Here is a 17,904-nt window from a genome sequence, read left to right on the forward strand (position 1 = left end):
CAACCGATGACTGGACTAAACTCTATGAAGTCCACCATACCATTATTTGGTCAAAGGAGCATCAGGCTGGCCAAACGTAGCCCCCTTTTAGCCCTTTTTTTGGAGCCTAGCTTCTCAGTTACAATAATTGATTCAAATTCAACGACTATATCTGAAAACATCTAACATTAGTTTAATTAAATTAACTAATAAAGCTAAAGTATAAACTTAAAACTAATAAATAATTGAGAAGCTATGTTTAGTGTCTTGAGTTTGAGATGATATATGAATATGACCTGACATTATTTATTTAAATTTTTTTTTTACAGACTACAATTTTGGACAAAATTAGGTTTGATTTTTTCGGTTAGAAATGACCTTAGGCACTCAAAAGTCTAATGTATACCGCAAGCGTGATCTCTCAAAAAGAAAAAGGGAGAATCCAAATAGCCTTAGAGCTTAAGGAGGGGTTTATTTGAAATCAAAATTTTTTATCCCTCTTTGATGCCGTGGCAAGTATGCAAGGAAACAAAATTCCTTGCGGCAAAATAAAAGCATACCAATTAGGATTCAATATGATCAAAGAATGCCTTTGCCGCATCTCCAAATAAATAGCTAAAAGATGTTTATTTTGTCTGCCATGTGAAGTCAAAGTCCAAGTTCACAGAGAAGAGAAAAAAAAAAAAACTAAAGAAAAATGTTTGAAAACTTTGAGTTTTAACAATAAAAATAAAATAAAGAGTAAATTGACCAGTACCAAGATTAACTTTTTAGTGTCAAAATATGAGTTTTCATTAAAGTAAACAATACCAGAAGTTTTTCATTAAAATTCTCAAAAAAAAAAGGGTGTGATTTCCATACACTCCATTTTACTTCTCACACACATTTTGAATTTTCGGTTGTTGGATTTGAAGAATAAAAAATGATTAACTAAAAAAATTATTAAGAAATGTGTGAGAAGTATAATAAAATGTGTGTATAGCATAGTAAAAAAAAAACTTGCCGACAACCTCCCAAATTAATTGGGAAAGATACTCACGTGGCAACCTTTAATAAAAAAAGGGCCACAGCTCTCAAATTTGAATTCATGTGGTTTCTTTTATAACTTTGGGCCTACCCTTTCCTAGAGGCTGTAAATTTTGCAAGAAGAAGAAAGAAGTCTGCAATAAAGTTCCCAATTTTATGGGGAATGCTGCTCCCATGGGATATTGCCCCACTCTATGACACAAAGATGCATCAAATTTCAAACGGCACAAAGCCTTTTCAAATTTTAAATGGGACAAAACGGATTTAAATTTCAAATGGCACAAAAGCCGTATCAAATCTTAAATAGAACAAAGTTGTTCCAAATGACACAAAGTTCTTTACCTACACGATTTAAAACTGCAAGGCACCAAATCCAAACCAAAATACTTTTTTTTTTAGTGGGTCATTTACTCATTAGAAATAATGAACTACGTTGGTTTGATTCTACCAAGGATACATAGGCAATCTAGATATTCAATCCAAATGCAATTGTACAAAGACAAAAACTCAAAATCGAATCCATGGTTCATCTCAACCAAATTCACCGTAAAATCCAAATCGAGTCCCTGGTTCATCTCAACCAAATTAACCACAAAGTCCAAATCGAATCTCTGGTTTATTCAACCAAATTCACTCAAATAAATTTTAAGTATTCAAATAAACAAACACAAAACCTTTTTTAGTGGGTCATTCACTCTCTGAAAATCCCAAACCAAATCATCCAAGAACAACGAGTGGCTTGATCCCTCCAAAAAATCACGTAGGTAATCTAGGGCTTGACCTAAGTGCAACCGCAAAACCAAACAAACACCCAAATCCCAAAGTTACGATTTATTCATATTGGAATCAAAGGGTTTTTTTTTTTTTTTTTTTTTGATGAAGGATTGTAATTAATAGATGCATAGTCTAGAATGGGCTAAAATTAATAAAACTCTCTTCGGAAAAATGAACGAAGGTAAGATTATGTTTAGTGAATTATTTGTTACATCTCTTGTCCAATTTTTCTCAACAGATGCATTACCAAATCTAAAGAATTGATTGGTTATTATTGACTAGTGCGATTAATCGGTCTCAAACTATGTTTTCCAACAAATACAGCTTGATTAATCTCGTTCAATGTTAATGGTTGCAACAAAAAGAAAGGGTCATATTTTCTCTTTTGGTTACAAGAACGGGCCATATTTTCTTCCTTTTAAAAGTTGTTCTGATGATATATTTAAGAAAAACAAACAATAGGCTTTTCACATAGAAGTCATTGACAAAGTAGATAATAAATAACATTATACATTTGAAGAAAATACACAAACTCAATACTTCAGAAAATGAACAACATCTATTATACGTTAGATAAAAAAATACAAATTTAATACTTTGTAATGGAAGAACGGCACAATAGAAATTTCACAACTAAAAATTATTAGAGCATGTCAATACTTTAAAAAAAAAAAACAGGGACTTGACTTTGTAATGGGAAGGGCACAAAGAAATATCACAGCAAAAAATCAATTAAAGCGTGACAAATAGGGAAATGAGGGGTTCTTTTCTCTAATCAAGCTCTTGAAGTATTTTTGTATAGAACTTATAGTTTTGGAACAAATAATTGTACATTAGAAAGGATAGCTGATATTTTCAATAAAAATAAAGCTGATTTTTATTAATCAATGTTGAAGTTTTTGTGTATATTCTATGAAGACATAAGGGAATAATACTACAGTCTCCTCACATAAAATTCTCAGCTCTGTCATTTTTCGTCAATCTATGATTCACGCAAACGAGAATTTGTCAATGGATGTATGATACACGTAAATGAGATCAATTCATATGTGCATTAAACATACAGAGCTCATGTGAGTAGAAAAGCATATAATTTCCTTGCGTTTCCATAACATATGCACACAAAATTTCATATGTATAATTTCTCATCTTCTAGTATACCAAAAAGAAAGAGGAAAGTAACATCTTCACAATAAATTTTCTTAACCAACTTACACTAGGCCTATGAATTCACTCGTAATAAAATTTGCACTAAAGAAAAAATCATCATGCACTGTTCTATAATAAATTAAACAAGGTTAAAAGGAGGACAAACTGGCTTTCTTTTAGAGCTAATACCACTCTTTAGAAACTATATATTTGATCGCATGAACAATAAAGTCATTGTACAATTTAAATTTAAAACTCAACATTGAAATTTTTATGCATATTCTATGAAAAAATAAGGAAGTTATACTATTGTCTCCTCACAAGAAAATGTCAACTTTGTCATATTTTGTGAGCTTGTAATACACGCTAAAATGGGATGAATTCGTCAATGAACTATTGATACATGTAAATGAGAGAAATTCGTAAGTCTATTGAAAATGATGAAGCTCATGTGAATAGGTCAAACATATTTGTAATCATATTAGCTAGAATACATAAGTTTCCCCTAACAACCATTTTTGTGCATATTCTACGAAAATATAACAAAATTATATGATATTTTCCTCACAGGAAATTCTTAGCTTTGTCATTTTTCGTTAACCCATAATTCATGCAAACAGGGTCAATTTATCAATGGACGTATGATACACAAAAGAGATCAATTCATAAGTGCATTGAACATGACAACCCATGTGAGTGGAGAAGTATATAATTTCCTTATGTTTTCATAGCAAGTGCACAAAAAGTATTAATGTTGTTAAATAAATCTTATATGTATTTAAGTATAGTTTCTTATCTTCTAGTATACCAAAAGGAAACCATATAGTAGCATTTTCACAATAAATTCTCTAACTTACACTAGACCTATGAATTCACTCGTAACAAAATTTGAGCTAAAAGAATCATCTTGCACTACACACAAATGAAATAAATAAGGTCAAAAGGAGGGCAAAGTGACTTTCTTTTAGCGCTAATAATAGTGTGAATACAAAATTTTCCTGAAACGAAAGAGACAAGAACAACGTGCACAAACAAATATTTGTATTTGATGATTTTAGGGTTACAATCTCTCTCAAATTTGATTTTCTGATTCGATCTCCGTAAGGTGTTGATTTGTGGATGTTTCGTTGATCCAAGGGCCGTTGAGGCTTGATCTTGGATGAACTGTTGGAAGTTTCTTCAAGGGGCCGTGGGCTTGATCTTTGAAGGTGGATTTGAGCGGATCTTCAAGGAGCCGTTGGGGCTTGATCTTGAGGATGAATGTTTCTTCAAGGGCCGTTAAAGCTTGATCTTGAATAACGGTGATGAACGGATCTTCAAGGGCTTTTGGGCTTGATCTTGAAAAACAATGATGAACGGATCTTCAAGGGCTTTTGGGCTTGATCTTGAAGAACGGTTGGATGTATGGATTTGTCGACGTTTGTTGATCCAAAGGGCCGTTGGGGCTTGATCTTAGGATGAACGGATGATGAACGATGGTGCTTTCTTCAAGGGCAGTCGGGGCTTGATCTTGAATTGGTGGAAGTTCTTCAAGGGCTTTTGGGGCTTGATCTTGAATTGGTGGATTGTTGATCCAAGGGCCGTCGGGGCTTGATCTTGGAAGAACGATGAACGAAGAACGAAGAGAGCTTTCTTGATTCTTCGGGAACCTGGATGCTTGAGAGCTTCGGAGTTTCAGAGCTTCAGAGCTTCAAGAATTTTGCCTAATGATTTTGGTTCCTCTAAATGAATGAATTAGCCTTCTATTTATAGAAATTTCCAAGGCTTAATTTTGAATATAATATTCCAGATGAAATAAGTCGTTTCTGCCAAGTGTTGACACGTGTCATGTTTGATGACTTTTCCAACTTATTTTGGTTTTTTGTTTAGACACACGCTACGTGTAAAATTTATGTAATACATGAGCGTTGAAACTTTGATTTATCGGTCAACATTTATTTACCGAAATTTCGATGTCTACAAATAGTTCTTCTAAAAATTATATATTTGATTGCATGAACAATAAAGTCATTATACGATATAAATTTAATATTGTACAATTTAAATTTAAAACTAGTAAGAAAATTATACTTACATGATCTACAAGATTTATTAATCAATATTGAATATTATTGTGCATATTCCATGAAAACATAATGAAATAAAACTATGGTCTCCTGTATAAAATTCTCAACTCTGTCAACTTTTATGAGCTTGTGATACACGCTAAATGGGTGAATTCTTCAATAAACTTTTTTTTTGTGGGCAAACTGAACTTTTGATACACGTAAATGAGATGTATTCTTAAATTTACTAAAAATGACGAAGTTCATGTGAGTACACATGAGCATGTTAGAATACAGTTTCCTTGATAAATAAGCTTTTATATGTGTACAAGTATAATATTTTCTCCCTTAAACAGAGGGCAATTTTGTCATTTTATGAAAATTTAATCATAAGGGCTTTATAGAGAGATTGCCGGCAATGAGATTCAAATTTAAGTCTTAGTCTAGCGAAGAAAACGATCATTATCACTCTCAAAATTAGAACACCGTGCCATAATAAGTAATTGAAATTTATTGAATTAGCTAAGCTAGTTGCATGTTAGTTATCTCTTTACCATTTCTTCGAAGTCGGGAAACGGAACCATGAAGGGAAAGAAGGCCAAATGTCAGTTAACTTTGTTGAGGTCGCCCACTACGCTTTTGTTTACTTGGCTCCGACGCGTGCGGGCTCGGATTGCAGGACGTTTTCAAGAAACGATACAGTAGAATAGCGATTTCGCAACCATTTCATATACAATTCACGGTGAGTGCGATGCATCATCAGCTTTGTCAATGCATGACTTTTATGGATGTTTTTTTGTTCTGAAGTCCTACCAAATGACATGATAACTGACACACTCCGACTGGAATTAAGGCGTGATGGCCGTCACGTGAAGGTGACGTAATCAAAGTGCAAGTGATGAAAGAAAATTGTGAATAAATTAAAACCAAAACTAGGAATTAATTAAGGAAAACTAATGAAAATGGCTTGAAAACTTTGAGTGTTAACGATAAGGACGAAATAAATGGTAAACTGAATAGTACAATGATTGACTTTTCAGTGTAAAAATGTGGTTTTTTTGTTAAAGTGAACAGTATTGGGAACTTTTCGTTAAAGTTCCCAATTAATTAACTAAGAACGTGAGTGCGCAATAGTGGTTACAACTCATAACTACAAATATTCAGAGCATAGATAACATGAGGGTAAAACAGTAGAACGAGAGAAATACTTATTACACAACTAGAGATAAGTTCCTACGTTAAGATGGAGATATGTCATAATCCACCAACTATTCCTCGTACGCCACATAGATTAATCAACTAACTAGGACATGGAGGAGCGAAAAACAGAAGGGTGAGTGGGCACAAAAATAAAGGTTTATAAAATCCATTTACTTTTCAATCATACTAACTCCTCACTGTAAAACAAGTATAATTTTCAAAATATCATACTATGTATAAGTATGAAAATCAAATGCATGCCAAATGTAAGTCTAGAAGTATGCCACAACATATGTTCTCAACAACAGTATAGATATGATTATGTGCTGTAAATTGTAATTTACACTAATCGGAGTCACCTAATGTGACATGTACAACTCCACCTATCACTCATCAGTCATATGCTAACACAGAAGTCGGAGTCACCTAATGTGACCTATACGACATGACTAGGTGTAATAATAATCGCTCTAGTGCTACGGTCACGTGAAGACTAGCACTATGCTTGGGTCACCTACGAGTCGGAGTCACCTAATGTGACTTGTACAACAGGACTAGCACCTACTTAGATCCATGGCAAGCGTGCGGTGCAGGAGATAAACATACACATGAAGGACTAGCCCTGTCCTTGGGCTGGAGTACTAACACCGGGGTGTAGCAATGATGAGCAGACTATATGTAAGCATGCCATAATGATTCAACCATTCAATTCATCACATAACCTTACCTGGACTTACTTGCATGTACCGCATTCACATTAGCATTTCAAACCATGCACATCAATTTCATGCAGGTAATATGCATATGGATATGCCATGATCATGGAAGAAAATATCGATAATATCGGCGATATATCGCCGATATTATCGGTTTTTTCCCGAATCGATATTTTAAATGGTATCCAAGGTGTTTTCGTCATAATATCGCGATAATATCGATAATATCGCGATATTATCGATATTATCGCGAAATTTCGGAACTGTGCACGTCGGAGACGAACGTCGGAGCTTCTACAGCTCCGGCCGACTGTAAAACTGCTCCCTAGCCTCGCCGGAGATGGGTGTACTTATTCCCGAGTCGATTTCATCCCAAAAACCTTGCAAAAACACGACATATAACTTCAATTTCACATCTAAGCTTCGATCTAGAATATAAAAAGAAAAACCCGAAGCTTACCTACCTGAGAAATTGAAGGAACTCGCCGGAGCAGGTGCGATGGTGTGCGTGTGGGTCTCGGTGCAGAGAAAAGAGAGATCTCTGTGTGAGTGTGTGTGGTTGGACTGGGAGAAGGGAGAAGAAAGATCGAGAGATCTCTGTGTGAGTGTGTGTGTGGTTGGACTGGGAGAAGGGAGAAGAGAGATCGAGAAGGATCTCTGTGTGAGTGTGTGTGTGGTTGGACTGGGCGAAGGGAGAAGAGAGATCGAGAAGGATCTCTGTGTGTCGTTGAAGAATCCCCAACCTTTAAGAGACAAACCAGCAAGCACCTCCCTCGACCCACCTCGTTCCTCCGCCGCAAACCTACCACGTGTCCTCATCCAACTTCTCTCCTCTGTCAACCCACCGCTGTTCCACTGTCAACTTCACCGGTATTCCTCCGTCGGCCCCGCTTCCGCCTCGTCCTTCAATCTCTCTCCTCCATCGAAGTAGGTCCATAAGAATTCATGAAAGGGAGGGGATCTTTGTTCTTAGTGTATAGTGTGACGACGCTGCACTGATACAAATCTGTGATGGCATAGGAAAAGACAAGGACGATGCGGGATGGAGCAGAGAGGAAGTGAAAATGGATTATGGGGTGTTTGGATGCCTAGGTAATTGGATAAACAGGGTGTTTGGCTGCATAGCTTAAACATATAAAGTAGTACACGTGTTCTCTTTTAGTTGAGCCATATCAATGGTCAATGAAAATTGGGTACCCACTTGTGAGTACCAAGTATTATCCGTGGACGGGAGACTTAAACAAACAAAACCATTGGCTTTGATGTTTGTAACTTGTAATTATGAGGTGGACATGTGACGTGAAAGATGTGAGGTGCACCTCTGATGGTTTTAACTTTTAATAAATGTTATATAAATTATAAATTATAAATTATTTAGATAATATTTTGTTTTTTTTACTAAGCAAGCAAATTATATTCGAACCCTCCCTTTGTCAACCACGCACTTAGGCTTTATCCAACTTGCTATAGATGTGTTTGTGATTACATATTCAGCCTGTAATATTTATATGGTCGTTAAGATGTCTGCAAGGCTTGCAAGCTAATATTTATTATCTAGGATAAATTTCTATATTTTAAAAAACACAAAGGTGAAAATTTTGAACCTCATAGGAACTCTATGTGGTACTAAGTCACTCATGTATGTTACCATGCAATGTATAAAGTGTAAAATATTGTACTAATTCATTATATATAAATGATTATGGTGTGTTTAGACTTCTTTCATTAATTACTACATATTTTATACACTCACAATGTTTGTCAGCTCACTATATAATCAACTTGATAATGTTAAATCCATCATGCAATGCATTTCCTTCCAATTTTTTGTGATAAACTAATAGATAATTGACTAAATAAACATCCTGCAAAGTTTCAATAAAAATTTCCAAGTTTTTCTTACAATTTCCGTGGTTTCCATGTAATTTTTATCGATATCGATATTATCCCGATATTTCCATCGATATTTCCGTGTTTTCGGACTACCGATATTTCCGATATTACCGATATTTTCTTCCTTGGCCATGATGCAATAAAAAACTCAACCATGTCATAGCATTTAGAAAAATATATAATTCATGGCATAAATGCATAAAACCATTTTAAAACATTTATGGAAACTATGAGGTATATACATAATATACAAAAATAAAATGCCCACTCACTGGTATGTCATAGGATTGTAGACCCCTAGTCTCGCTTGTCCACATACGTCCTCAGGGTAAGTTTCCCCTATATGCGAAACAACAATTTATAATTAATTAATAAGGACATACGCTAAAAACTAGGAATAACTTCCCATAATTTGCTTAAACGGAGGGTTCGAATATATGAAATCAATTTACTTGACGTCACAGACCTACACGTAAAAACCACTCGCTGGCCGAAGGCCAGACGCACCCTCATGACCGCCCAACCCACAACCACACGTGCAGCCACGCATAGGCATGTGCATGGTAGGTGACTAATGGAACATAGGAATATTTTGTCAGAATTGACGGAATATTCTGTTAAATAGTAATGAACGTTAACAGCGTTACCTGACGTCATTAGACGGAATATTCTCCTTCTTCTCCAGTCGCTCTTGCCGTTCACAACTTGAATTTTCGCCGGAAACTGGAAAATTTTCAAATCTTTATATCTTGCTCAATTCTCAACCATTTTTCACGAAATTTATATGGATTTGAAGCTCATGATGAAGGGAACAAAATCATACCATTTGAAAGTCGAAAAACGATCAGAGATTGGCCTGAAAATAGCTCAATAGCTCCGGCCAAAAAGTCAACCTCTTGAACTCGCTTGTTTCGACTTCAATGCTTCACGAAAACTAGTCTAGGGACCTTAGGGAGTTGCGTGGATGCTTCCAAAACCTTCAAAACTTGGTAACTCGACCGCGATCATGTTGACACAAAAACCATCGAGTCGAAGCTTTCGAGTTGCTCTTTGTTGATGCACAAAACCGAAGGTCTTGGAATAACGTAAATCCGACCGTGAATCTGCAAGAAAGTAAAGAACACAAGATGTATCGTGGTTCACCCCAATGTTTGAGCTACGTCCACACTAATGTTGATATTGTTTCACTCTGAATGGTGAATACACAAGAAGACTAGAGGCAGTGTGCTCTCTAGCCTATTTTTTGTGTGCTCTCTTCCCATGGCCTAAAACTTGGCCTCCCTTAATGAGGAGAGTGAGGAGTCCTTTTATAGAATAAGGGCTCCTCACTTATTACATATTCGCCCCTTCATTTATTACATAATTACATTTGAGTCCCCCGAGTATTTATACGAGGTCTAAATACGGAAGCCCTAAGTATGGTACAAACACTCTTCGTTGACCACTCAAAACTCAACCAACACGTGATCTGAGGGTATGGTTAAGTTCGTGGTGACGAGAAGAGTCCAAATATGTGGTTTTCAGGTTCGATCTATTAAGAGATGGTGGTGGTCTTCTTTGTTGCAGAGAAGAGCGAGGTACGGGTTTGAGAGAGAAAAGGAGATGAGAGAGAGAAATGATGGTTTTTGATTAAGCAGAGAGAAGGAGAGTCTGATTGGGTGCCAGAAAGAGGGAAGAAGATTGATTGGTGAAAAACATAAGGCACATACCAAATTTTAAAGAAGTAGAAGGATAGGTTTTTACAGATTTCCCACAGTAAAAGCAAATCAGAAAATCTATTCGGAATAGTGTTTCTAACACAGATAAAATTAACGTACACTCGTAACAACGAGTACAATTTATTACGATAGCGAGAATACTAATTTAAGAGCTAATAAATACGTCCACGTCACTTGCTAACAAGGGCATAAACAATAATTTACATATTCGGGGAGAAATTACATAGAAAATTAGGGACGGGTCGTCACAATAACTCTAACAACTACTCACAAGAAATATATATATATATATATTTATTTATTTATTTTTAAATGAAATTATCTACCCTAAGAGAAAGGGATGGGTTTAGTATCACAATGAGCTAGCAATAGTGTGGTTCAAATTCGCCTTTGACAAGAATCAAACCTAAAATCTCTCACTTACAAGTAAAGAGGAATACCATTAGATCATAGTATTAAGTGGCAATATGAACAAGAAATATTAAAATATGTTTGATTATTATTTTTAAACTCTGGAGTTTTATTTAAAGGAAAACTAATGAAAAGAGTTTGAAAACTTTGAGTTTTAATGATAAGGACAAAATAAAGGGTAAAATGAATAGTACCAGGATTGACTTTTTAGTGTAAAAATGTGGTTTTTCGTTAAAGTGAACAGTACCGGGTGCTTTTCGTTAAAGTTCCCTTTATTTAATTTAAAAGCTAAAAATTTATTTAATAACTAATTTGAATTTTTTAAAGAATAAAAATTAAAAGTCAAAATTTAAAACTTAAAGAATTAAAAGAAAAAAAACTTAAAGAATTAGCTTTAAAAAACTGCATAATTGAAAGTAGTTATCTAATAAATTTCTAATTTTTAAAAAGACAAAACAAAAATTGAAAGTGAAATGATAATCAATTGGCCTTGTAGCTTTCAGTTTTCATATTTTAGAATAGAAAACTGAAAGCAGTTACCAAAAGATTTTTAGTTTTAAAAAATAACTACAAACAAAAATTAAATATGAAATGATTATAAAATGGTCCCTCAACGTTCTAAAGGCCAACTTGGCTAAACAAGTTGCGACCATAGTGGTGGGTTTGACAGTGAAAAATGTACGAGAAGAAGCAAACGAGTGTATCTAAACTCAAAAGGTCGAGATTGCACTCATGATGAAATAGTCAAACACTTCAGTAATTATACACACAAAAATTGCAATATAACAAACATAAAGACACTATTTGACAATAAGTAGTGCTGGCTTGAAGAGGAACTAGCAATGAACCAACTAGTGTCTACCTATGTCAATTTTGTTCGCAACATCTATCAAGAACAGTGAAGTAGACCCAAGAGATGCCAATAACACACCAACGCAAAACTAAAAATACTCACTAGGAGAGACTTACAAAAAACAACCTCACCAAGAAGCCTCTTATTGACTTTAATATTAAAATGAAAAATAAATCTACGACAGTCCAGAAGAAGAGAAAATAGTAAAGCTAGGAGAGGGGAGAGAGGGGCTGTCACCGGCCACTAGCTGGAGCAAGGAGTCATTTGTAGGTGAGAGGAGAGAGAGGCTAGCAGCAGTTTCTCATATCTTAGCATTCCAAGAGTCCATGCTTTCGAGTTATAGTGACAAAAGATAAAGCAAAAACAATTGTAATTTAAACAAGGTCTTTGTGCAGAAAATTGACGACGTCCACAATTGTTCATCAAAATTTCTGATTGCTGGCCAGGTCCTATAGTAGAGAAAATGAATATCGACTATTGCCATGATTTGGTGGAACTGCCTGCCGAGCTCTGTGATCTTGTTCATATGAAGATGCTCAGTATCACCAACTGCCATAAGTTATCTGCCTTGCCTGAAGAGATCGGAAAGCTGGAGAATTTGGATGTACTGCGACTAAGGTCCTGTACAGACTTGGTAAGGCTTCCGGTCTCGATTGAGAACCTTGCTAAGTTGTGCTGTCTTGACATGTATGATTGTTTTGGCATTAGGAAGTTGCCTGAAGGCATTGGTAATATGAGCGGTTTAAGAAAGATCTACATGGGACAATGCTCAAGATTGAAAGAGTTGCCTCTGTCAGCGTGGGATCTTGACGAGCAGTTAGAGGAAGTGATTTGTGATGAAGAGAAGAAACATTTGTGGGAATCCTTCTTAGCCAGAGACAAAATCAAGGTGGCAAAAGAAAAACCAATCTGAATTGGCTCGGAAAGCCTCAGTTGTGAGACCTGTCTTTCCTCAATAAATGAAGGAGCAACGCCAATCTGAATTAGCTTTCATCTTCTTGTTTGATTTTTCTTGTTTGATTTCGTTCTTTGGTTCTGTTCAATTTCTATGTTTCATCACATCAGTTTGTAAGACTATTTATATCAAACTCTCGCGTCTCAAGAAATTTCGTGTTATTTTTTCTTGTGTAATTATCATGTTATTGTTTTACACAATATAAATCATGTGTATTATATTTTCTTGGATTGTACAAAAAATACGTTTTTACTGCACCTCATATGTCAATTTTTTTTTATTTTTTATGGGGCTCATATGTAAATCATGCATCTGGTTATATCTATAAGTTTTCTTTCGTTGCTTACTCTGGTATAGATATTAGGGTAATGCTAGAGATATTAAATTTGGAGACAAAATTTGGAAACTAAATAATGTATCACCAATAAAAATGAGCACGTTTATCAACGGTTAAGTAATAAATCAATTATCAACTTACATATCATTTAATTTTTAAAATTTTATCTACATATTTAGTCTTTCTAGCATTACTCTAGATATTATATATTAAGATATTTTAAGATGTAGTTTACCATATTTTAATTTAATGCATGCATATAATCGATATGCCATTTATATGCTACTACAGTTGATATTGTCGATATTGCAAAGTTAAAATTTTCAAAATATGATCAGTAGTGCTCGAAGAGCAGTTTACTGCAACGTAGAAAGAATGGTTAAAATTTGAGGAAAATGATCATCGTGAATCCTTTTCTTAGGGATTTCGTGATCGGGATCGTTCATTGTACATCGTGCAGTCAGTTTTCGTTATGTGCTATTTATATTTAATTTTAAATTTTAAAATAATTTCTAACCGAACTATATACGATGGACCGCTTCGATCATGGGATCTCCAGGATCTCCAGAAAAGAGTTCCGTAGAGGATTCTTTTCCAAAATTGATATTTATTGCTCATCGGTTCGTGGTTAAATATTGACCGTTTATTGCTCATCTTTATGCTTTTGTCTCCTTTCGAAAGTTGGTTTCACAATTTAATAATATGTTAGGTGGGTTCTCTCTTTCACTGTGAAAGATTCCCACACACGATGCAGTTTCGTGGTGACTTTCCAAGTCTCCCTCCACACTCCAACTCGGAAATTTCCCAGACATGGTGGTGCAGCTACTGTTGAAGTCAACGCGCTCCAGCCCCGAAATTTCTATCGAGCTTCAATAGTAAGTATTTATATTGCTTGATCTCCAACAACGAAAGAGAAAATCCTAACTTTGTATTGCTTGTTTTCTTAATCTCTTTATTTTGGAAACCAAATTTATGTGGCTCACTTTTCTACAGTTTCTAATCCGTTATTGTTTTGGGAAAGTGGCTATGGTCCGAAATCAAATCTCAAATTCTCAATTCTTATAAAGTATCGGCGACATACTGAAAACTGATAATTTCCGCAATGGGGTGAAAAATGATCGTTTCGGCCAATTTTCCTCTACTTTTGTAAGTTTTTTCTGATTTTGGTGTTGGTTTTTGTTGTTAAGAATCAAGGAATGAATGGAGCAGGCGGCCTTATCGGCGGGGCTGCTCTCGGAACAGCGTTCAATGTGCTGTATGATGTCCTCGATGAGCTGATTACCAAGAATGTAATTTTTAAGCCCCTCCTCAAAGAGATCAAATCCAGGTTAGACTCTTTGGCACCATTGTTGAAAGATATAGAAAAATCCAACAAGAAATTGGATCTATCGGATAAGGAACTGGTAAACTTGAAAGAACATTTGGAGGAGGGCGTAGAGGTCGTTCAGAAGTGCAAAAAGGTTCGATGGTGGAGCGTGTACAAAAGATACAAATACGCCAACAGGCTGATTGACTGGGATGGATCTCTTCAACGACTTTTGGAAATACTAAACGTTCAGGGAATAAGGGATATGAAGGACAGCTCCCTTTCGGTGAGGAATATAGAGAATGCGCTCAGCAGAATTGAATCGAATATGGTGATACCAAAACAACCCGACAGTGAAGCTTGGTGTGCAGTACCTCAACTTCCGCCGCTTGTGGTTGGATTGGATGTTCCTCTAAGGGAGTTGAAGAGGATTCTTCTAAAGGACCAAAATGTTTCAATGGTTGTGCTGACTGCTCCCGGAGGATGTGGGAAAACTACTTTGGCTACAAAGTTTTGTCAAGACACGGATGTCAAAGGTATCATATATTATACGTTAGCACTCGGAATTGTATGTGTTTTTTTTTTCTTTGTACAACTATGGCAGATTTAAATGACCCCTCAATGACAGACTTGTTATGTTTATTTTGAATAGATACATTCAAGGATAATATCTTCTTCGTCACGGTTTCGAAAAAGCCTAAATTGGAAAATATTGTTCACGATCTATATCAACGCAAGGGTTTCCCGGTACCTACTTTCCAAAACGAAGTCGGTGCAGTGACGTTGCTGCAACTTTTTCTGAAGGAAGTAGGGCAGAATCCTTTACTGCTTGTCCTGGATGATGTTTGGTCTGGATCAGAATCCCTTGTGGAGAAGTTTCATCAAATCAAAACGGAAAATCACAAGTTTTTGGTGACATCTAGGTCTGAATTTCGGGGATATGGTATCCCTTATCATTTGCAATCATTGGATCATGACAATGCGATGAAGCTTTTTCATCATTCAGCATCCCTTGGAGATAAGAGCTCTCATATTCCAAAAGATCTTTCAGAAAAGGTACTTTTTAGTTGCAATGCACAAAATGTATAGTCAAAAGTTAGTTGACTTGGTCTTGGAAAATTATCAAGATATTATGCTCACCTTACGCAAAGCATCCACAATCGAGTGAATGAACATATCCATTTGCCATATAAACCTATGATTAATCATGCATTTAAGCATACCTACTTGTGGCCTAAAACTAAAATTACAATAATGTAGATAGCTATTTAGCCATTTTCTCATCTTAGTAACTTGAATTTTGGTTCTGCAATTTAAAAGGTAGTTGACTTTGTTTTGGAAAATTATCCTGCAGATAGTTGAGCGTTGCAAGGGATTTCCACTTGCCATTACAGTGGTGGGGAGATCGCTTTGTGGGGAGCCTATAGAGATATGGCAAAAAAGAGTAATTGAATGGTCCAAAGGTTTTTCTATTCTTGATTCAGAGACTGAATTGCTTTTGTGCCTTGAACGAAGCTTGGGTGCCTTGGATAAAGAAATGGCTGCCATCAAGGAATGTTTCTTAGACTTAGGTTCATTTCCGGAAGACCAAAGAATTCCAGCTGCTGCCCTCATTGATATCTGGGCAGAGTTACATGATGTAGATACAGATATAGAGTGCATTGCAAACCTGTACGAGCTAACCAAACGAAGTCTAGCCAATCTTCTTGTTACAAGGTGTGCATGCTTTGTTTTCTCTTGTATAATATTTTCGCTTTTTTTTCCCCCTTATTATATTCACGACTGGTTGATGCTAATAACTTGTTATTGCAATATGTTGGTTAAAGAAATCTCTTCTAAGAAAATTAGTTTTGATCATGACCAGGAAGGACAAGATGGAGGGGGACGGATACTATAGTGAGCACTTTGTTACCCAGCATGATGTTCTTCGGGAGCTGGCTATCTACAACACAAAAAAGGGACCGGTTGAACATAGAAAAAGACTGATTATTGACATATGTGGAGACAATCTTCCAAAATGGTGGAGAGAACAGAAGCATCAGCCGATGAAGGCCCGCTTATTATCCATAACAACTGGTTGTTCCATCTCTCCCTTTCTCTTTAGCAATTACATAGACATGCACAAATAACTAGTCATCCTTGCACACACTCGGTCGTGCACACATTAAGTAATGGTTTCTTTTTAGTTTCTGCTCCTCACACTTATGGTTGTTACTTTGCAGATGAAGGGTTTTCAACTAAATGGCACAAAATGCAAATGCCAGAAGTTGAGGTTTTAGTATTGAATTTCCAGACAAAGAACTATGGTTTACCCGAATCTGTGGTGAACATGGATGAATTGAAGGCTGTGATAGTCACAAATTATGGTTTCTTACCTGCTGAATTGAGTAACTTCCAACTTTTGAGTTCGTTACCAAATCTTAAGAGAATCAGATTAGAACGCATCTCAATTCTTTCCATAACCAAGAATCCCATACAATTGGCGAGTCTGAAGAAGATATCCTTGTTCATGTGTAATATTGGTCAAGCTTTCAATAACTGTTCCATCTCAATCTCATCAGCATTCCCGAATCTAGAGGAAATGAACATCGACTATTGCAGTGATTTAATTGAATTACCCGCCGAGGTTTGTGATCTTAGTAAACTAAGGAAGCTCAGTGTCACCAACTGTCATAAGTTATCTGCCTTGCCTGAAGGGATTGGAAAGTTGGAAAATTTAGAATTGTTGAGGCTAAGATCCTGCACAGAACTGTCAAAGCTTCCAACCTCGTTGAAGAACCTTGGAAAGGTAAACTTTCTTGATATATCTGATTGCTTCAGCATCAAGGTGTTGCCCGAAGACATTGGTGAAATGAGTAGTTTAAGAAAGATCAACATGAGGCAATGCTCAAGGTTGCAAGAGCTACCTCCATCAGTCATGGATCTTGAGCAGTTAGAGGAAGTGGTCTGTGATGAAGAGACAAAAGATTTATGGGAATCTTTCTCGTCGTGTCTCAACAACGTAAGGATAATTGTGGACAAAGAGAATATGAACCTAAATTGGCTCCACAAGACTCACTTCTGATATGTGTATCCTCAGTGAACGTTGTTCTTCAAACTCTGGTGTGTGTTTTTAGTGGGACTTGTGTAAACTCGACTGTAACATAGTTTCTGTTGGTGTATAAATTGTATCTGATGTGACAGTTATAATTCTAGATTATATTGCTAGAATAATTAGTTAAGTGCTGATTTGGTTGTATCTTGTTTCTGTTAGTGTGTAAATTGTGATTTGATGTGACAGTTATAATTCTAGCTTATATTGCTAGAATAATTAGCTAAGTGCTGATTTGGTTGTATCTTGTTTCTGTTAGTGTGTAAATTGTGATCTGATGTGCCAGTTATAATTCTAGCTTATATTGCTAGAATAATTAGCTAAGTGCTGATTTGGTTGTATCTTTCTTATTTGAGTCTCACAGGTCTTAAATAAGTAAGGTGCAAAGTGTCTACATCTCATAGGGTGTAAGATGGAAGGTTGAGATTGCTTTGATGTATTTTGAATACCA

At 35.8% G+C, this 17,904-nt stretch overlaps 2 protein-coding genes and 1 long non-coding RNA gene across 3 annotated transcripts; 2 read left to right on the top strand and 1 right to left on the bottom strand.

Annotated features, from left to right (window-relative positions):
• Window positions 1-7,144: 7,144 nt before the first annotated feature.
• On the bottom strand, window positions 7,145-8,002 carry LOC139190408 (uncharacterized). Its single transcript, XR_011574658.1, has 2 exons — window positions 7,354-8,002; window positions 7,145-7,269 (listed from the first exon to the last, which is right to left on the bottom strand). It is a non-coding gene; the product is annotated as an uncharacterized lncRNA (long non-coding RNA).
• A 4,225-nt stretch (window positions 8,003-12,227) lies between these two features.
• LOC139191192 (probable disease resistance protein At5g66900) lies at window positions 12,228-12,677 on the top strand. The gene has a single exon (XM_070811763.1). The coding sequence runs from the start codon at window positions 12,228-12,230 to the stop codon at window positions 12,675-12,677; it is 450 nt and encodes a 149-aa protein (XP_070667864.1).
• Window positions 12,678-13,765: 1,088 nt separating this feature from the next.
• On the top strand, window positions 13,766-17,697 carry LOC103402729 (probable disease resistance protein At5g66900). The gene is made up of 6 exons (XM_029091714.2): window positions 13,766-13,931; window positions 14,244-14,898; window positions 15,015-15,418; window positions 15,717-16,078; window positions 16,227-16,438; window positions 16,585-17,697. Exons 2-6 carry the CDS (start codon window positions 14,253-14,255, stop codon window positions 17,424-17,426), a joined length of 2,466 nt encoding a protein of 821 aa, XP_028947547.1. The 5' UTR covers window positions 13,766-13,931; window positions 14,244-14,252; the 3' UTR covers window positions 17,427-17,697.
• The last annotated feature ends 207 nt before the right edge of the window (window positions 17,698-17,904 follow it).

The sequence above is a fragment of the Malus domestica genome, chromosome 02 (genome assembly GCF_042453785.1).
Source record: "Malus domestica chromosome 02, GDT2T_hap1".
Taxonomy (NCBI): domain Eukaryota; kingdom Viridiplantae; phylum Streptophyta; class Magnoliopsida; order Rosales; family Rosaceae; genus Malus; species Malus domestica.